The sequence below is a fragment of the Sus scrofa genome, chromosome 12 (genome assembly GCF_000003025.6).
Source record: "Sus scrofa isolate TJ Tabasco breed Duroc chromosome 12, Sscrofa11.1, whole genome shotgun sequence".
Classification (NCBI taxonomy): domain Eukaryota; kingdom Metazoa; phylum Chordata; class Mammalia; order Artiodactyla; family Suidae; genus Sus; species Sus scrofa.
In genome coordinates, this window is record NC_010454.4 from 5,694,377 (window position 1) to 5,714,868 (window position 20,492).

General features: G+C 58.3%; 1 protein-coding gene across 2 annotated transcripts in view; it reads right to left on the minus strand.

The window, feature by feature from the left end:
• SAP30BP (SAP30 binding protein) overlaps window positions 878-20,492 on the minus strand; it is a 36,993-nt gene continuing 17,378 nt past the window's right edge. For both annotated transcript variants that reach the window (XM_003357968.4, XM_003131203.5), the window contains 8 exons: window positions 14,370-14,412; window positions 8,730-8,818; window positions 6,246-6,337; window positions 5,165-5,225; window positions 4,775-4,826; window positions 3,876-3,934; window positions 2,739-2,823; window positions 878-2,489 (listed from right to left, as the gene is read on the minus strand). In XM_003357968.4, coding sequence (XP_003358016.1) covers window positions 2,308-2,489; window positions 2,739-2,823; window positions 3,876-3,934; window positions 4,775-4,826; window positions 5,165-5,225; window positions 6,246-6,337; window positions 8,730-8,818; window positions 14,370-14,412 — 663 coding nt within the window. In that variant the 3' untranslated portion in view covers window positions 878-2,307. The remainder of the gene's footprint in view (window positions 2,490-2,738; window positions 2,824-3,875; window positions 3,935-4,774; window positions 4,827-5,164; window positions 5,226-6,245; window positions 6,338-8,729; window positions 8,819-14,369; window positions 14,413-20,492) is intronic.

Here is a 20,492-nt window from a genome sequence, read left to right on the forward strand (position 1 = left end):
AGCAAGGCTTCCAGGTAGCAGCTGTGGGCCCTAGGGGATCATGATGCCATCACCTGAGGCGGGGACCCTGGGAAGAGAGTAGGGGACGTGCAGGTGGGCGGGAGTCGAGTTCAGACAGCAGAGACAGACTGCACTTGGGAGCTGGGACAGAGGGCTGCGGGCCCCGGTGCCTGGGACATCCCATCTCCAGGGAAAGCAGCTGATAATCTGCCCCTGTGACGCCCTCAGAGGACTAAGGTGGGCAGGCACTAATCCTGTTTTACAGGAGAGTAAACCAAAATTCTGCGGGACTAAAGCCCTTCACCCCCCTCACAAAGCTTTTAGGTGGAACAGCTCTGCCAACGCTGGGTGGCCCGACTCACAGACTGTTCATTCCCCAAGGCCCCAGTGGCTGGAGGCCCATGGGGGGCGGGGGCAGCCATGAGTGACCCAAAAGGACGGCTCAATGGCGGGGCCGGCAGGTGCTCAGAGGACAGTAAAAGGCCGTGACTATGGCCAGTTTTATCATCTCTAGAGTTTGCTTCCCTCCTTGGTCTAAAACAAGAAGGTTCTGGATGGGCCAGACACAGACACTGCAGACGACTTTATAGCTAACTCTTTTGTCTCTTCAGGGCTGCACCTGTGGCATATGGAAGTTCCCAGGCTGGGGGTCGAATGGGAGCTACAGCTGCCGGCCTACACCACAGCCACAGCAACACAGGATCTGAGCTGCGTCTGTGACTGACACCATAGCTCATGGCAATGCTGGATCCTTAACCCAGCGAGCGAGGCCAGGGATCGAACCTGCCTCCTCATGGATACTAGTTGGATTCTTTTCTGCTGCGCCACGACAGGAACACTATAATTCATAACACTTTTGCATAAACCATCTCACTGATTCCTCACAATCACCTTAAGAAGCTTTATTGCCGTGATCTGACAGAGAAGGCTTTACGGAGGGAGGGGCCCATAACCCACAGGACTCCAGACACAACTTGTCTTCAACTGGGATCCAGAGCAGGGATGCTGGCTCTGTTCCTGCTGTGCCCCCTGCCCCACGCTGCCTCCCACTCAAGCTCCACAGGCCCTTGTGGAAGGAGATGGGCCCCTGCTGGGGTGGCCGGGCAGGAAGCCCTGGGAGCTCGGGGCAGCGGCCCCTCTCTCCAGGGCTGCAAAGGCTCCTCCGAGGTGGGGAGGGAGAGAGCCCATCTCTTTTGATGCCAAGTGTGTGCTTGTGGGCTGGAGGCAAGTGTGACTTGATTTCTCTCTTGGGGACCGCAGGGCAGGTCAGCACGCTCTCTGGTCACGCAGCAGCCTCGGGTCCTGCTTTCTGAATGCCCCCTCACCCCAGGGAAGCAGTCCGGCCCTTCACAGCCCGGCTTCCTCTGCGGACACGCAGCGCATCCGCTGGGGGGAGAGCTGCCAAAAAGCAGGAAAGGCAAACGGTTTCCCCCGGACCCGGACTGGCTGGCAGGGGCTGGGAAATCTGTTTTGGCCCTAAGAGGAGCCCAGCGGGCCCCGGCGCTGCCCAGGGCTGCTGTGGGGCAGAGATAACAGGCGCAGGAAGGGCGGGGTGCAGGGTCCTCCCGGGAGCCGGCCTCCTGTAAACAGCGAGCGCCGCCCAGCCGGCCGGGAGGTGATTCATCTCCCGCGGAGCCCTCTGGCCAGGCGCCAACCTCCCTGCGTGGGTTGGGGATCAACCCCAGCCCTTCTGGCAACCGGCTTGACCTCTAAGGCCACGGTATGTCCGAGGAGGGGCCCTAGGCGGGCTCAACCGCCCCCAGGGAGCAGAGGCCCCGATTCCTTCCTGCCTGAGAACTGGCTGGGTTTGTGCATCAGGGTGGCAGGCAGCGGGAACGCGGGGTCCTCCCAGTCCCTGGAGCCCCCTCTGCCCACGCCAAGAGGTGTGCGCTGGGAGTGACCCCAGTGCTCTGAGCAGAACCCCAGGCTTTGTCACCCCACTGCCAACCCTGAGGTGACAACCCAGCCGGGAAGATGGGGGGATGCGTGAGCTTTCACATCTGCCCCAAAACAGACTGCAGAAGAGGCCGCTGCACCCGAGAGGCCGAGGGGTGAGGGCGCGGCCCTTTTAATGGGGCGGCAGACCCCGCGGGGTGTGGGACACCGTCCTCAGAGCCCCACAACTCCGCAGCAACGCCTCTTCCATCTGGAACGCCACGCCGGGGGCATCGGGGGAGCGCGTCCCAGTCCTGACACATTCAGCAGCACCTCCCGGCGGGCACCAGTCACCAGTCCTGTCAAGTCCTGGAGTGGCTCCTGCCCTCGACGGAGGGAGAGTGTCCGAGCCACCCCAAGCGGGTGCCTCCGTCACTGCTTGGCCTTCTTCACGATGGTGCCCACGGCAGAGATGACAGTGGTCTTGGAGCCGCTGGCACTGGTGGTCACCGTGACGACAGCCGGCAGGGTGGCCGTGGTGGTGAGGATGGTGGGCTGCGCTATCGTCGTCACTGGGATGGCCGAGTCCCACTTGCTCTTCCTCTTCTGGGCGTCTGCGGAGGAGGCGAGAGAGAGGTCAGGACCGGCCCCAACCGAAAAGCGACAGTCCCTGGCCAGCAGGCCGCCGGTCTGAGCTTGGGCAGCAGAAACTGCAGGGGCGCCACCCCAGCAAGCCAAGGGGCAGCCAGTGACCTGAGGACCCCACCCCAGGCCCAGATCCTCAGGGTGCCTGTTCCCCCAAACAAGGCAGGATCACCCTCGCTCCAGGTGCGGTGGGGCCGGGAGGCAGAGCCGCCTTCTACCTGCAACAGCCGTGCTGGCCGTGGTGGTGGTGGTGGCTGTGGCGTTGGTCGTGGTGCCTTTCTTGGTGCCCGTCACGAACTCAATCTGGAGGGCGAGAGGGACGAGCCTTAAGACCTGTGAAGCTGCTTATTCACGCTGTTTCGCCGGCCGCCTGGTCCCAGGGGATAGGACCTGGGCGCCGTACAAAGGAGGCACTGAGAACCCGCGCGGCTGCGACTGTCCGGGGAGGGAGGGGTGTCGGAGAGGCGCCCAAGGGGATTTCTACTCCTCTAAGAGAGCGTCCCAAACGGACGTCAGAGCCCTGCGGGCATCGCCGTGTCTCTGCACGCGTGGGCACCCTGCCTTCACACCCAGGAGGACAGCCCTGCGCCCAGATGCTGTAGACGCAACCCTGCAGTAGCCCTGGGGTTTGGAAGGAGAAAGGAGAGAGGGAGTTTAACCAAGAAGTAGGAATGAGGAGCCTCCATCAGCCCCCAGCACCAGCTGCCCGAGAGCTGCCCTGCAGCCCCCCTGCCTGAGGGGGAAGGACGTCCCACAACTGCCAGGGAGGGCCAGGCCACACCTGGGGGGAGGAGCTGGTGCCCCGAGGCCTGCTTTGTCTCAGAGACTTTGGTGGGAAGAGGCACAGTGCCCACGGGACATTTGGTCTCGTGGCCACATTTCTGTTCCCCGAGGCCTGGGAAGAAGCGTGCTCAGGGTCCTAGGATGAGGCCCCCCGGCTACCAGACACGGGACAGAGGGAGGTGCTGAGGCAGGCTGGCAAGGTCAGCTCTGGAAGCCAAGACAGGCACAGACCATGGGGCTCTCGCAAGGAAATACTTGCCTCCACTCAGGCCGAGGAGGACACTGGCGACCCCGAAGAAAGACAGCCCCCGGGGCTCTGTAGCTGCACGGGGCAGGCGACGGGATGTAATGCCGTGAATATAAGACCCCAAGAAACCGACAAGAGCAACATGGAAGTGTCTGTAAGCTGAGTTACAGAGGCTTAAAATCCAGCACATCGGAGGCTGCTCAGAGCACCGCCAGGCAGTAACCTGGCAGAGGGGAGAGTAGCCTGGATGCCCCCAGGCTCGGCCAGCAGGACCCCGCGCTCCCAACACCCACTCTTTCCATCAGGACGTCAGCCCGGCACTTACTTTGGTTCGCTCCTTTTTGGCCTTTTCCAGTTTGTCCATTTCAATCTTCTGGGCTTTGGCTACGAAGACGAAGCCATCAGTTACACCAGCAGCTCTGGAAGAGCCCCCCCCCGCCGCCCCCGAGGAGCTGCTTTAGGGCGAGGGGTCCCCACTCGAGTGTCTGCCTCTCTCCTGGCGCTCTTGTTTGACGGGTCCCTCTGGGCTGGGGAAGTCAAGTGCCGGCCTCAGCTGGCAGGCAGCAGAGGCCTCAAGGTCACAGGGCCTGGGGCTGTGCCCCCCCCAGAGGGGTCCGCTGCTCCTGGGCTTCAGGGGGGTGCAGACCTAGGGTCACTGCCTTCTCGGTGACCAAGAGCAGACGGAACCTTGGCTTTTTAGATGAAATGGTGGCAACTGAAATTAAAGCCAGATAAAACTTGTGGGGGCCAAATGAAGCTACCTCCCTCCAGCCTAGATCTGCTCCATGGGCTGTGGTTTGGGATCTGGTACCTGGGATCTGGGGCCATTGAAATGCCTCCCAGATGGGCCACTTCCAAGGGCACTACACTCCCTGGCCTGGGACATCGTCCCCAGCCACCTGGCTGGCCTCTATCTGCCTTCAAACCTCAGCTCAGACACGGTTCCCTCAGCGAGGCCGTCCCCCTGCTTGGCCTGGTTCAGTGGTCCCGCCTGCACCCCCATCGCCCCCCGCTTGTCATCGCAGGGGCCAGTCCTCGCTCCTGTCCCCTCCGCTGTACTCTACGCCTCCTGTGTCAGGGCTGGGTCTGACTTGTTCATGGCTGTACAGCCAGCTCCTCGGACATGGCCGGACGCAGCTGAGACCCTGAAATACAGGCTGCCTAACGACTGCCCAGGTGGACAGATGGATGGGTGGGCAGGTCGGCAGATGGACAGCTACCCACCTAATGCCTCATAGTAGGAGTCTTCAGACCAGCCGTGGGGGTCAAACATGTCCTGAGAAAGAAAAGCTTAAAGCTGCAGTCAGGGGCAATGGGTGACACGGGACTTTCGACACCCAAGTGCCCTCCCCAGGGTTTCCGTGGATCTTCTGGCCTGGAGTCTCCTGCTTCCAAGGGCACAGGGCTCACTGTCATCCTGGTCTCCTCCGCAGGACCACGAGGGCAAGGGGGCGCTCGCCCCCGCTTGCCCAAGCCAATGACGGGCCCAGGGGCTCAAAGGAGGGACGAAGACCGCAGTGCTGTCACGAGGCCCCTTCGGTGGCTCCTGGCCGAAGCCAGTGGGCTGAGCCCAGGCCCTGGGCACCCCCCTCAGCCTCCGCAGGTGGGATGTACCTTTGGGTAGTTGGTGCCAAGCTCGTCAATCGCACAGAACTGGATGAGCTTCTCGTAGATGCTGAAAGGAGAAAACCACAGGCGCTGAGCAGGCCCGAGGCCCGCGGCCCGGAGTGGCCCTGACCTCGAGACATCAGAACCACTCAGCGCCTGGACTGAGGCAACGCTTCGCCACCCGGCTGAGCTGCTCTAAGCCAGCTTCCCGACGGGAAGGCAGTGTTCCCCGGCCTGGCAGTAAGTCACTGCCGACCCTCCATCCTCCCAGAGGGACGGACTACTAGCCAGGGGCCAGGACGAGGAGGATGTCGAGGCGAGGGCTGCGTTTTTGTCCCAAGTGAACGCCTGACCCTCAGTCTGTGTGGCTGGGTCGGGGCCACCACGCCGAGGCCTGCAGGGGCCACGGCAGGTCCCTGCTATCCGCACACCGGGCTCCTTCCTGGGTGTGTCACTGGATGGAGCAGGACCAAGACACAGCTCTCACCGGCGCACAGTCTCAATGACTTTCTGGGGGGGGGAGAGCCGGGGGCGATCACCCAACCCCCATCATACGGCTGAGGGCGCCGAGGCTCCAGGGTGCCGCGCCTCCAAAGCCAGGGCCTGAGAACCCAGCTGGTCCTTCAGCTCCCATGGTTCACACTGCTTCTGGATCTTTTTTTTAGGTTTTTTTTTTTTTTTGCTATTTTAGAGCTGCACCCACAGCATATGGAGACTAGGGGTTGGATCAGAGCTGTAGCCGCCAGCCTACGTCAGAGCCACAGCAAGGCTAGGTCTGAGCCGTGTCTGCGACCTACACCACAGCTCACAGCAACGCTGGATCTTTAACCCACTGAGTGAGGCCAGGGATCGAACGTGCATCCTCATGGATACTAGTCAGATTTGTTAACCACTGAGCCACGACGGGAGCTCTGTCAGTCTGGATCTTTAATGGGGAACCCTGGCGAGGTTAACGCAGTCTGGGTGATGGCCCCTCTGGGCGCGGTGGGATCTGGCTGGGCCCCTCCTTGCCGCCTCCAGGGGCCATCTCGGTCCCTAGTCCAATACCAGTCAGTCAAGCCACCCTGCAGGCTCGTGGGAAACGCACCTGGGGTTCCGAAACTCCTTCTTCCTCTGGATGATGTAGTTCATATCCATTCCCTCCTTTATCTTCCGCTCATAAAGCTTCTGGATCTTGTCCTACGGAAGAGAAGCAGAAGACGCCTGTGACAGAGCCCCGCCCCTCACAGTCCCAGTTGAGTCGCACGTGAGAGCCACAGAACCACACGAGGCCCTGCTCTGGCCACGAGCCTTTGACCAGCGCTGAGCACAGCTAAGACAGATGGAGACGGGAGTGCCTGCTGTGGCTCAGTGGTAGTGAGCCTGACTACTGTCCATGCGGATGCAGGTTCGATCCCTGGCCTCGCTCAGTGGGTTAAGGATCTGGCGTTGCCTTGAGCTGTGGTGTAGGTTGCAGATGTGGCTCAGCTCTGGTGTGGCTGTGGCTGGGGTGTAGGCTGGTTCCATATGCTGCAGGTGTGGCCCTAAAACCCCAAAATAGACGGAGACCAGCCTGCTTTCGTTTGGCTCTGTCCTGACCCTCTCTGTGTGGCTGGCAGAGGAGGAATAAGAAGGTCACAAAGGAGAAGCCACGAGGACAGTGAACGAATCCCCTCTCGGTTCACTGGTTTCTGAGTCACCTGCAGAGGAGCTGCAGGCATCGGCACTGACAGGCAGGGGCTGAATGCTGGCTTTTCATCTGAACCCCGGGCTTACCTTCCCCGCAGGAGACCTGGGGAGGCCATGTCCCTGCAGAGGGGGCAGGAGCAGAGGTCTCACAGCCTCCCCAGTGTCCTCACGGATGGCCGGTCCCCAGCGCTTTCTCAAGAGGCCCTGTCAGGGGTCAAGAGCTCGTTTCCCAGCCAAACTCCCCTCCAGGCCTCTGCTCTGGCTTTCAGCGGGCAACGGGAGGACCACCTGGCAGGGATCAGGCCAGTGCCACAGGAGTCCCCAGGCCCACAGAGACGATGCCCACCACGGATGGCATCAGCACTGCCCGGTGCGGGCAGAGGCCCAGGAGCTGCATCTCAGGGCAGGGCCACCTCCGAGCGGGAGCCGTCTTAGCCAGAAAGGCCGGCGCTGGCCCAGGCCAGGGTTGCTCGGCAGCCTCCCCCACTAGTGGCAGCTAAATACAGACTCTCCAGAAGGAAAACATTTGGGGCCTCTTCACCTGGTGGGGGGTCCTGAGTGAGGCGCCCCAGGAACGCCAGGAGCGGTGACCCAGTCCCTCTGTCAGAAGCCAAGACCGGCCAGAGGACACGGCGAGCAGAGAGGGAGGTTCACAACACGTTTACCGGGGAAGAGACGCCGAACGCTGCGCCTTGATGGTGCCCCTTTAAGGGGGAGGGAGTGAGGACCACCAGAAGGCTCGGCCCAGGGGGGCAGGTCTGTGTTTTACTCTGACTTTCTGTGTCTCCTGGACCATCAGCCAGCTTCTCCCATCCTGGGCGAACTACAATGTCTGCTCAGTGTCACAGCTTCTACTACTAGGAGTGTCGAAAATGGAGGAATATTCTGAACTTGAAGGCTGGGCTGGCCGCCGTCTCTGCCTGGCAGACGGCAGGACGGTCTTGCAGGCTGTGGCTTGCTGCCTTGGCATGGGGGTGACACAAGGCTGGGGGAGGGGCAGGTGGCGGTGGGGACGACTCAGCACCGGGAGGAGGCTTCTGGGAAGAGAAGCCACTGCGCTGCCCCCTCCCCCGCCCAGCAGCCCGGCCCAGGCCGCCGCATTCCCAGCCCCAGGCCCATTAGTCATCCGCGCTGCCGGGGCCTGCGGTGTAGCCAGAGGCACTACAGAACCTACAGGTAGAGCAGGTGGGCAGGTGCCACCACAGGGCAGGCTTGGGTGTCTGCCCTCCGGTCACGAGGTCTCATTCACAGGGGAACGAGGAGGGACGAGGAGAAACCATCTCAGAGACCGAAAAGAGGTGCAAATCCCAGCTGTCCCCCGAGGTCACTCAATACTCCACCTTCTCAGATCAGGTCTGTAGGCGGTTTCTTCAGACAAGCCAGTGAATCGGTATTTTAGGAATATGAGGATACAAGGTTTTTTTTTTAGTGGTCGCATCCGCAGCATGCAAAAGTCCCCGGGGCCAAGGATCAAACCCACACCACAAAGGTGACCTGAGCCACAGTGGTGACAATGCTGAGTCCTTAACCACTAGGCCGCCAGGGAACTCTGGATTGAAGTTTTATGCACATACCTGCTTGTGATTTTTTGCATTTCTACTTATTTTACATTCTAATGATGCCTCAGTTTCTTCGTAAAGTGTCTCTTGAGATGTTCCCACTGGCTCAGGGTTGCACAGAAAGTGTGTTACTTTCTCCGCCGAGGTTGGGACTGTACTGAGGGCGAGCGGAGGGTGGCAGCGGGAACAGAGCAAACTCCTGAGAGTGGGTTCAGGGGGCCCGTCAGCACTGCAGCTCCTTCCACGGGCCTGTTCTGTTTACAGAAGCCTCCTAAAGTCAGACCGAACCACACACCCGCCCAGGCGCCCTCCTCTACACAGGCCAGCAGCAGAGCTGTGCTTACCTGGAGGTGATTTGAACATCTGCCAGGAGGCTCCGGCGGGATCTTGATTTCATCAGGTGACATGTTTCGGACTCTTTCAGAAAAGGAGGCTGTTGAGGGAACAGAGAATTCTGTGGGTGGGAAGGTTAGGGTGGGGGACAGACATGGATAATTTTAAAAAAACCAAACCAGGAGTTCCCGTCGTGGCTCAGTGGTTAACAAATCCAACTAGGAACCATGAGGTTGTGGGTTCGATCCCTGGCCTCACTCAGTGGGTTAAGGATCTGGCGTTGCCGTGAGCTGTGGCGTAGGTTGCAGACGCGGCTCAGATCCCACGTTGCTGTGGCTCCGGCGTAGGCTGGCAGCTGCAGCTCCGATTAGATCCCTAGCCTGGGAACCTTCATATGCTGCAGGAGCGGCCCTAGAAAAAAAAAGGCAAAAAGGCAAAAAGACAAAACAAAACAAAACCCAAACCATACAACCACTACGGAAAACAGTACAGAGGTACCTTAGAAAACTATACATACAAGTACTGTAGGACCCAGCAGTCCCACTCCTGGGCATATATCCCGATAAAACCTTCACTGAAAAAGATACATGCACCCCCATGTTCAATGCAGCACTATTCACAATAGCCAAGACATGGAAACAGCCTAAATGTCCACCCGCAGATGACTGGATTAAGATGTGGTATATACTCAGCCATAAAAAAGAACAAAATAATGCCATTTGCAGCAACATGGATGCAATCAGAGACTCTCATACTGAGTGAAGTAAGTCAGAAAGAGAAAGACAAATACCATATGATATCACTTCTATCTGGAATCTAATATAGGGCACAAATGAACCTTTCTGCAGAAAAGAAACTCATGGACTCGGAGAAGAGACTTGTCGTTGCCAGAGGGGAGGTGGTGGGAGTGGGATGGACAGGGAATTTGGGGTTAATAGATGCAAACTATGGCTTCTGGAGTGGATAAGCAACGAGGTCCTGCTGTACAGCACAGGGAACTTATCTAGTCACTTGCGTCACTTGCGATGGAGCACGAGGGAGGAAGATGTGAGAGAAGGAATACAGATACATGTACGACGGGGTCACTTTGCTGTAGAGTGGAAATGCACAGAACACTGTAAAGCAACTATAATGGAAAAAAAGATCGTAATAAAAAATGAACAAACCATAAAAGGTACGTCCTGTGTTTTCAGGGAGGAACACGCGCTATGCAACAGGAAATCGGGCTGCTCGGAGGAGCTCTGAGCTGAGATGCAAGGACGGGAAGGAGCCGCGGGCGCCAGCTTGGGAAGAGCGGCCGGGCAGAGGGCACGAGTGTAAAGACCACGTGTGGCCACCTCGTGGCAGGTGCGTGAGGAGAGGCCACGCCCTGGGTGTGAGGGCAGATGTCCCACAGGCAGCTGGGAGGGGGCACGGGGAGCCAGGATCCGCAGCACCTGCCCCTCTCTGGGGGGCACGTCCTCCCGCCCCGGCCGCTTTCAGCGACCAAAGTGAAGTCGCTAACCCTGGGGCTGGGAAGAGAGGGGCGCCGCTGGCTCATGATGTCAGCCTGCTCCGGCCCGCCGCTGGCTCTGCCCCTGCAACCCCCTCACGGCGCTCCGGACACTCGGGGTGGCCCGATGCCATCCTTCTCACCTCAGGCTCCCCTGCCCAGGCTACAGAAACCCAGGGCGCACTGTGCATACGTGACACTGACACAACTATCCGCTGGTTATTAGCTTCGGGCCCTTAAAAATGGACCCATCAACCCACTCTTGGTCCACTTCATTCTCGGGAACAAAAGGTCTGATTCTGAAGAACCACAACTCCCAAGGGACAATTCCCTAGGAGGTCTGGCCGGCCCACCCAAGTTCCTCCCTCTCCACCCCCTTCAGGCTGCCGCTGGCCACCCTGGTGACTGCAGTCTGCTCTGGGTCACTCAGACAATGTGCTGTTTGTTGTAAGGTTCTGCCTGTGCTCTTTAAAACATTCTCTCATGAAAAGGAGCATACAGCGAGCAAATAGCGGGCGGGGCGGGGCGGGGCAGGAGGAAGGCAAAGAATGAACAATCCAGCCCCAATAACACCCAGCAAGTACCGACTGGGTACCCACCATGTGCCAGGCCCCAGGTGAGACTCATTCTCAGCCCCGAGTGGCTACCCAGATGGCCTGGGGATAGCTAGCAAGCCTTCCCCCTCTCTCCCCAGGCTGGGTTAATATTTTCTTCGCAGATAAGGTGCTGTGATTTCTGCTCAGAGCTTCACTAGTCTCAGCTGCCGCCGAATGAGCAGGCAAGTGCTGCAAACACTGAGGCCGGGGCGCAAGCCCAGGGCGCAGTCTCCTAACACAGCTACGTGCGCGATTCTCCCTGTTGACGGATTCTCCCTAGATCTGCCGCTTTGGATGACATAAAGGACAGAGACCGGGTGACGCAGCAGGCACAGTGCAGCCCGGGCACAGTTTCCACCACAGGACTACGTGCTTTTCTTTGGCCAGCACCTTCCCTCTGCCTCCTGCCTCTGAAGGGTGACACCCAGATCTGGCTGGAGTTCAATCTCATCTTGACTTCCTCCTTCCTCCCAGCCCTGGGAGGGCCAGAAGTTCTAAGGCCGGGGCTCAAGGAGGCTCCAGAGCCGGCTGAGAGTGGAATTAGCTGGGGTGTGCTGGTCCCTGCATTTCGCAAGCATGGGCCACAAGAGCAAGGCGGGCCTGGGCAGCTTGGGCCCACAGCAAGGAGGGTTAAGGCTTCCGCGGGGTGGAGGGTGTATGTGTGCATGTGACAGAGAGACAAAGAATGCCCTTTGGCATTTGCCGGGAAAGCCTTTTGGAAAAACAGGGTGTGACACCGTTGCCACAGCAACCCAACCACATTCAGGCTCAAATGGTATATAGTGTGACCAGGAGCCAGGAGCGGGGAGCTCCGCCAGAGCTCGTGGGTCAGGAACGACGGAATTCCTCGGGAGTGGACACATTCAGGAAACTGGATAAGAGGTTATCTCTCAGATTTCAGGAGCACTCTTGCAGTGCTCCTCTTTTCTAAGTCTCAGAACGAACCCAACACATATTGGGCGATCGGAGCAGCCACAGAGCCTCCAACCACCTTCCCCAGAAACACAGAGACGTGTGTCCAGGAGCTGGGGGGCAGCTCCTGTCTGCAGCTGCTCCTGGGTCTCTGGGGATATCCTTGGCGGGCGGGCAGCTGTACTCAGGATCTGAGATGCCTGCTGGCGGTGTGATTCACCCCATGTGCACACCCAAGCCACAGAACCGCGCTGGTATCCATAGCTGCCAGGTACGAATCTGCGCAGAGGCGGCTGGCCAGCTGGCCTTACGTAGCGGGCGGGAGTAGAGGCTGCCTGGCGGGTACCGCGGGGCTGGGGGCAGGAGGCAGTGGAAGGACTGCAGCTCCCTAGAGACATGGAGAACCCAACTCGATTGCCCCCCTGGGGCCATTGTCCCAGGCCTGCCCCCGGGGCACCTGGAGGGCAAGGTCGGGGTGTGTGTGCTCCACTCTGGGGAGCCCTGAGTCAGCTTCTCCGCCTTCACTTGTGCCATTAAACCTGGGGCTGCCCACACACGTGAAAACGCTTCCCACACCCTCGGAGCAACCCGAGTCCTACATCTGGGGCCATGAATCAAAGGAGCTGACGACCAAGGTGCTGGGAGCAGAAGTCGCTCTGTACAGAGCAGCTACCACCTCCTTGGTGAGAAATGGGAGAGGAAGCAAAACCATGAGGCTTAGAGATCCAGCCACTTGTGTCCTCCGCGGGTGAACAGATTCAAGAAATTGTGGTGTCACCCCACAAAGAAATGAAATTAGCAATAGAAAAAAAGAAAGAAACTACAGATGTTCTGAAGAACACGGATGGTTCTCAAGACCGTTACGGGAACTGAAAGAAGCCAGACTGGGGTGGGGGTCAGGGGGAGAGACTGAGTCCACTTATGTCAATGGTTCTTAACTGGGGGCAACCGTGTCCCCCAAGGGGACACCGGGACACAGCTAGAAACATTTTTTGTTGTCGCACCTGGCCGGGGGAGGGGAGGCTGCTGCTGGCATCTAGTGGGTAGAGACCAATGATGCCGCTCTAACCTGTACACACGGTGCACAGGCCAGGCCCCCACAAAAAAGAATTATCCGGCCCTGAATGTCAGCAGTGTCCAGGCCGAGAAATTCCGATTTATAAGAAATTCTAAAAAGGACAAAACCATCGTGAAGAAAGTAGCTCACTGCTTGCCTGAGGCTGAGGGGAGGGGACGGGGCACACTCTGGAGTCAGAGACTTGTTCTATGTCATGACTGGGGTGGGGTTAACACGACCATCAGAACTCACCCAATGGAGCACTTAAAGCTGGCGAATCTTACTCTACGTGAGTTATACTCCAAGAAGCTATTTTTACGAAGCGACAGGGAGGAAAGTGGACCTTGCGGGGCGGGGGGGAGAGGTCGGGGCTCAGAGGGCTGATGCGCGCACAGCGCGGGGCTCGCTGGGCGCTGTCAGCACGAGCGGAAGGCACTGCCTCACGGGGCTGCTCTGACCTTGGGTTCCTGGCAGTGACAGCAGGGACGGGAGGCGGCGGGTGAGGCGCCGGCTCACAGCTGCCCTTGTGGACCATCCCCTCAGGGCGCCACTTTCCAAAGAGCAAACTCTAAGGTTTTAGGAAAAGTCGTGTTTTTATAGGCTCTGAAAGACTCAGCCCATTCTTCAGAAAACTCAGGGACAGGCAGGACCCCGAGGGTCTGGGCGGCTCAGCGTGGCCACGCTCCTACCCGATCCTCCCTCGGGGACCAACACCATGAAGGAGTCTCAGTTCCTTTAGTCAGGAGAGCCGCACTGGGCCCTCCCCGCCCATGCCCGGTGAAGGCACCCTGCCCAGAAAAAGGACCAGTCGGAGTGGCTGCGGAAGCAGCACTTCCAGGCTGAGTCCTGGGCTTCCCAGGGCCGGAACAGGTGAGCCTCGAAGGTTCCATCTGGAAGCACAGGAGCCGGCTCTGCAGGCGGCCTGCGAAGCAGAGCCACGGGGAGGAGGACCCCGGCTTTGAGCAGGCAGGGAGGGAGGGTCACGGTCACCCCAGAGAGGGAGGCTCAACCCCCCATGAGGTCTGGCCAGGCCTTGGGAGAGCCTCACAAAGTCTGTGGCCAAAAGGAAGGCGTTAAGAGACTTTCTAAAAGACTAAGAGGCTGGATGACCCATGTGCCTTCTTCCAGGAATGTAACCGCCCTGGCCAGTTACACAAAGGGTCCCAGACTCCAGGGCTGTGAGGCATGTTCCCTCCTGGGGACAGAGCACAGTGCCAGCAGAGGCCACAGGGGAGGGCCCCTGAGCTCCCTGAGCACATGACTATGCCAGCGGAGGGGGTTGAGGGGCCTATGGACAGAGGACGGCACAGGGGGCACAAGCTCCCAGCTGCAGGGGGCCCTGACAACACTGGCAACTGACCAAAGCCCAGGGCGACACACCATGAACGTGACTTTCAAAGAAGAACTGTTCCCTGGGGTCTTACCCAGACGTCTTAGGAAAGGCCAAAGGGCCTGAGAGACAGTGTGGAGAGACAGCCCACAGCAGCGCAGCTGCCTTGGCCGAAGCAGAGAGAAGCCGGCCGCGTGGCCGGAAGCCAGCTGGCTCTGGGCAAGGTGGGGAGACCTGCCCCCCGAGGTGGCCGGGGTTACTCACCCACTAATTCCTGGGGATCTCGCTTTTCTGCTTCTGGGTTATCCTGCAAAAGAAAAACAGAAACACAAGGAGTAAACCTGGGGCTCCTGACCCATAATTACTCTCTCACTGACACCACTCAGGGTTTTAAAGGAAGGAGAAAAGGTGAAAGCATCCCCAGAGTGAGCTGATACTTTGGGGGCCTCTTGCGACCCCTGCACCTCCAGGCACCTGCTTCAGTCTCTGCTCCACGGCCTCCAGCAGCACAGGACCCCCCAGGGCCGAGGACAGCAAATGCCAGCCATCCATCACCAGCACACCTGGACCATGCCCACGGCCCCAGGACACCAGTGCCTCTACCTGGTGCCCAGGAAGCAAGAGTGGCTACTTTATCACATGAGAATCCCAAGACCAAAGCACAAGAGAATGCTCCCAAAGGATTTTTCTTACATTTTGCTGAAGCAAAAAAAAAAAGAGAGACATTATCCCAAGGGGGCGCTCACGGAACCTGGGAGCAGGCAGGTCAGGGGCCGGGCTTGGAGGCAGCCGCTGTCTGGCTCACCTGGCAGCTCTCCTAACAACGGCTAACGCTCTCTCCAAAGGAGCGCCTCCTCCGACCCTTCATGCAAACCACCCCCGTCGACACCCACTTCCACGTGTCCTTCGGTGCCTGTGGTGTGCACAGACCTAGGAGCAAAGGCTTCTCAGCAGACGGCTTTCAGGACCCGCTCTACAAGTCACTGCTCAGAGTAAACGCTTCATCTAAACCGAATCAAGCTGGAGGAGGCTATGGCCCCGGCTACAGCCACACCCCAGGGCACTTTCCTTGTTCCTACGTCCCAAACGCACACTGGCACGAGTGTACTGTCTCCCCCATTTCTGGGGAAACTGCGCCCCTCAGACACAGGGAGATCAGGGGTCTCGGGTGCAATAACGCGCTGACGATCAAAGTGGCGGCAGCTGTGCTCACGAAGCCGCGGCTCTCACGTTCCCCCCCTTCGCTCAGGGAGGGAGGAGGAAGACAGGAGCAACTCTGGACCAGATGGCCGTGTGGAAACGGCCACGGAGCTCGGGCACCCCTCACGGGGCGATGTCACGCCAAGATGACGTCTCAGAAAGAAAGGCGCAGGAAGGCCACCAGGCCCTCCCCGCCAGCCCCTGTGGCTCCACCCCAAGAGCAGAGAAGTAGCTCTCGGGCCCCTCCGCCCAAATGTCCCTCCTGATTCCGGGACAGGCCAAAACCCCCTCATTCCTCGGAACACTGCGCTATTCATTCGACCTGGGCTGCTTGGCAACCGCTGCCCCCCGCCCCCCGCCAGTCAGGTGGGCAGAGGAGGCGCTCCCGAGGCCTGCGCCAAATGCAGGCTGGCACCGTCCAGCTGCTGGATGGTGCTCCACAGAGAGCCGGTCTCCACAACAGTCCCTTTGTAGCGGGGACTCCGGAGGAACCAAGTGAAAGAGTGTGGCAGTGACAAAACACGGGCCTGCGTAAAGGTCCTTAAACCTTGCCTCTTGGGGACAGCTTTCCAGGTGCTAATTGTGGGAAAACATCAGTTGGGTGCGTCCTCCACTCGGCTGGTTGGACAGGACGGCTACCTCTTTGAGGTGCCCTCGGATTCTCGCCCAAAGGCCGCAGTCCCAGCCCCCCTCCCAAATCGCAGGGAAGGAGGCGCGACGGCCACGTGGGAATTCTACCGCGGCTGCTCAGAGGCACAGGAAATTAGTCACCAAACAGGCAAGTCTCCTCAAAGGGGAAACTATCTGCTCGCGCCAGGGGCTCCTCCGTAAGATGAAAAGGTGTGAGGCTCCCTGGGCTGCGTGCCCCCAGCAGAGGCAGGGATGCCTGCATTTCGCAAGGGCCCGCCCGGCCCAGCCCAAGAGGGGAGCTTTGTTCAGTCACGTCTCAGGGAGAAGAGAGGATGGGGCAGAATTACAAACAGGAAGGTTTTTCCATTTTTTTCAGTCTTTCCTTTTCTAGCCTGGCTCCTCATTTCCCCCAAACTTTATCTTTTCACACATGCCAAAAAAACAAAAACAAAAACAAAAGCAAAAAACCAGGATAACCCTGGTAGTTGGTTTCAATTTGCCAACTGGTCTAGTCTTCTTTTTGTTTTTTTGTCTTTTTAGGGCCATACCTGCGGCATATGGAGGTGGCCAGGCTAGGGGTCCAATTAGAGCTGTAGACCCCAGCCTAGGCCACAGCAACATCAGATCCTAGCCACGTCTGTGACCTATACCACAGCTCACGGCAATGCTGGATCCTTAACCCACTCAGCGAGGCCGGGGATCGAACCCGCGTCCTCAAGGATACTAGTCAGGTTCGTTAACCGCTGAGCCACACAGGAACTCCCCAACTGGTCTTTATTTTTCTGTGCACATACACGGGTGGGGAGTGTCCAGAGCACACCCTGCGTCCATGGAGCCTCGGCCTCTTAATCCCAAACCCAGCCCCCCGCCCCCCCCCGAACAAGCCCTGCCCCATTTTCCCAGCAGTGGAATCCAGCTCCGTGCTCCTTCAAGCAAAGTGCCAACCAAGGACCACAGACCCAACTCCAAGCGAGAGAAGATTCACCCGCCTTCAGAGACCCCTGTAGGGCAAACATATAAACAGGCCTCCACGGACGGGAACCACGCATTCCGCACGAAGGTCTCTCGCAGAGACTTGGGAATCTCTGCTTGTTCAGACCCCTCATTTGTGTCATAGGCACCCCTGTGACTTTCTAAGGCCCTGGAGAATCCAACAACGGGAAGCTGTGCCTCTGGGCGGCTCTAGCTCGTTCCGTTCTGTTTTAGAGTGGAATTCCTCTGCCCTCTGCTGTGAACGGGCTGGGGGCGGGCCTGCGGCGCACGGTACCATGGCATCCCGAAGAAGAAAGCCAACAACCCAAGTTCTTCCAGCTCCCAAAGCACTTTAACCCCATGCTCTGCCCTGAGCCTGAGGAGCAGGGCTTGACTGTGCCCCACGATGAAGGGTCTGGAGCCACAGGGTCACACGTTCTTGCGGTGGAGTCGGATGCGGGACTCTAAGTGACACTAAAGAAAGCCCAGCAAAGAAAGGAGAGCTGGGGTGCCTGGCGGGCACCTGAAGACAGGTGTCTAACACCCCAAAGATGCTTTTTAGAACCATCTGTGCTCAGCTGCCCAGTGAGGCAAGTTTCACCCAATGAAAGCAGCCTTGGGGGGAGGCTGCGGGTCCACGTTCAAAACGCAGACCCAGAGAGACACTCATGCCTTGTATACCAGAAACGCAGCACATTAGTGAACACAGCACCCGTGAGAGTTATCCTGGAAACTAGCCAGGGTGTCAGAAAATACACTTGTTGGAGTAAATGAAAGGACAAAGCTAAGGAGATAGAAGAAGGAAGACACACCACTAAACGGCCAGTGGTTCAAGAAACCGGTTTTACCAAACCTGTTAGCGTCTCAGTATGTCCTTCAAGAGCAGGAAGGGAGCAGTTAAGAGGATACAAGTGAGAAGCAACGAGAAACCCCTACTGTCCTTTTCTCCCCCAAAGCAGTGTTTCGGAACACAGACACGTCTGGCACACCTGCCTGGACTCGCACGGCGCCACGCCCCTGGCCGCCGGGTGGATGTGCAGTTAATGAACTCAGCCTGGAGATCTCTTTACCAGATGGCTGGCTGGCTGGCTGCGTCAGCCGGGGGCATGAAGCCCAGAGCCCCGAGACCCAGACAGACCTGGGTATGACAACACAGGCCCCCGACACAGCAGGCTGAGCGCTTCCCCCTGCTCCTCAGGAAGGAGGAAAGAGCATCTTGCCTAGGACAGCATCTCGCACAGCAGTTCCTGGGAGAAAAGACCAGGGAAGGCGTCTCCGATCTCTAGTTCAAGTCCAATGAAGACACAAGGGAAGAAAAGGCGAAACAAACCCCACGTCTTCCTAAGAAGCCACGGGAGACGAGGGCAAAGGGGGGAGAGAGAGTCTGAGGCCTCCTCTTCCCTCTTCGGACTGTCCACCCTCCCCAGCTCCCCACGCTCCACTCAGGCCCCACCACACAGGTGCCAGGTGGCTGCTACTGGCTGGGGGGTGTCCCCAGAGAACTGTGATCTGACCCAACAATTTTGGTCTCTCAATCAGCTGTGTCCCAGATTTCTAAGAACCCAAGAGCCATGCAGGGGCCTCGTTCTCAGGAACTTCCTGAAGTGTGGTTCCCCCTGTAGAGAATGTAAGTCCAGCCACCAGACTCTGGTTGAAGCCCAGGAAGGAGGTAAGAACGATACGGCACCATGAAGCGGGATGAGCTGCCACCTGAGCTGGGCGATTTACCCAGCAGAGGAGTCAGGCCCTGGGAGACAGAATGCAGGTTTATTTACAGCTGACAATGCTTCATCCATCCTTCCTGGAACTAGCCCTACGAAGTACAAGCAAAGGTCCAGCTTCCAATCTGAGACAAAGCACCAGAGCCCAAGGCAGCTGGATTCTGCCAAATCTATTTTCTTTCTTCTTTCAGGGCCACACGCGTGGCATATGGAAATTCCCAGGCTAGGGGTTGAATCGGAGCTACAGTTGCCAGCCTACGCCACAGCAACATGAGATCTGAGCCGCATCTGTGACCTACAGCACAGCCACGGCACTGCTGGATCCATGACCCACTAAGCGGGGCCAGGGATCGAACCTGAATCCTCATGGATACTAGTTGGGTTTGTTTCCGCTGCACCACAATAGGAACTCCTAGATTCCGCCCAATCTAAAGGTCGCTTTTGCTCCCGAGTTGGGGGCGTCAGCACACCAGGTCTTCTGATGGATGATGGATGATGATGTAATCCTGCATCTTCAAAGTAGGGGGCAGCTGGGGAGACCGATGTGCAAAACAAAGACTTCCATGCCTTCTGTTCTCACAGCCCTGGGACTGGCCTAGTACTCAGCGAGTCCAGGGACATCTCACCTCATGAGCAGAGCACCCACTTAAAACTGAATCCCCACTGGGGCTTGAGGCCTCCCTGCCCCACTCAGGGTCCGGGCAAAGCTTCTCCCTGGATCACCCGCTCCCCACTCTTGCCAAGCAAGCCCCACTCAGACATCAGGCCTCGGTCAAGGAAGCCTTCCTCCACCCTTCCCCCGTCCAGCCAATGAGGGCATCTGTCCTGTTCTACACTCCCACTGACTGCCTTACCTACCAGTCACCGGCACCCACAACAGTCAGTGCCCTGCCTGCAGCAGGTGCTCAAACAGCAAGAAATGCGCACACATGCACGCACGCGCATGTGCGCGGGCACACACACACACACACACACACTCTCTCTCTCTCTCTCTCCCTCCCTCCCTCCCTCTCTCCCTCTCTCTCTCTCTCTCTCTCTCTGTCTCTTTCCCCTTTCTAACCAGCATTCTCTTGAGTTTAGGGTTTCGTAGCTCCATCACCTGCAGGCTCCAAACCTGTTCAGGTCCACAGTCTCAATGTGTGGACTCAGAAAAGGGAGGCAGCAGAGGATTTAAATAAATAAAGGAACCAGAGCTGCCATGAAGGTTGACGTGGGACAGCAGGAAGGTGTGTTGGGGGGGACGACACCCACACTGAATTTAAAAACCCTCAAATCTAGCTTGTTGCCCCTCATCTTAAGACAAAAAGAATTGTTCTGCAGCTCATTCATTTACTTAGTTCACAAATAACTTGACCAAGCAGTTATGATGTGCCAGGCAATGGCCCCCACACACACACAAATTTGAACAAAACCTCGTCTAGAGGAATAATTTCAGGTATTAACACTTCCGTGGAAGGTCTCATCAACTCTCACAACATCCTGCCCACTGGTGTGCCTGAAGGCCCTGGTGCGCTAGGAAGCCCTCGGGAAGGGATCAAGCTGACAGTCAAACTCAGAGGTTTTCTGAGACACATGTGAGTCACTTTGGTTGCCAAGAAGGCAGCAATCCTGGAACTTTCATCGACCTAGCCCCCAAGCTCTAGAATACAGTGACTGCTTTGACAGACATGGTTAGGGGTGCAGGTGGAGAGCCGGCAGTACCTCCAGGCTCAGGGGAGTCGGCGATCACAGGGCCGAGTCGGGACGGCCCCCATGGCAGAGATGCCCAGCGCGGGTTGTTTTACCCACACACCAGAAGAGCCCGGAGCAAGCCGCCACCAGCACGTTTCCTTCAGTTGTATCCTGTTGGTCAGGATTGGGCCAC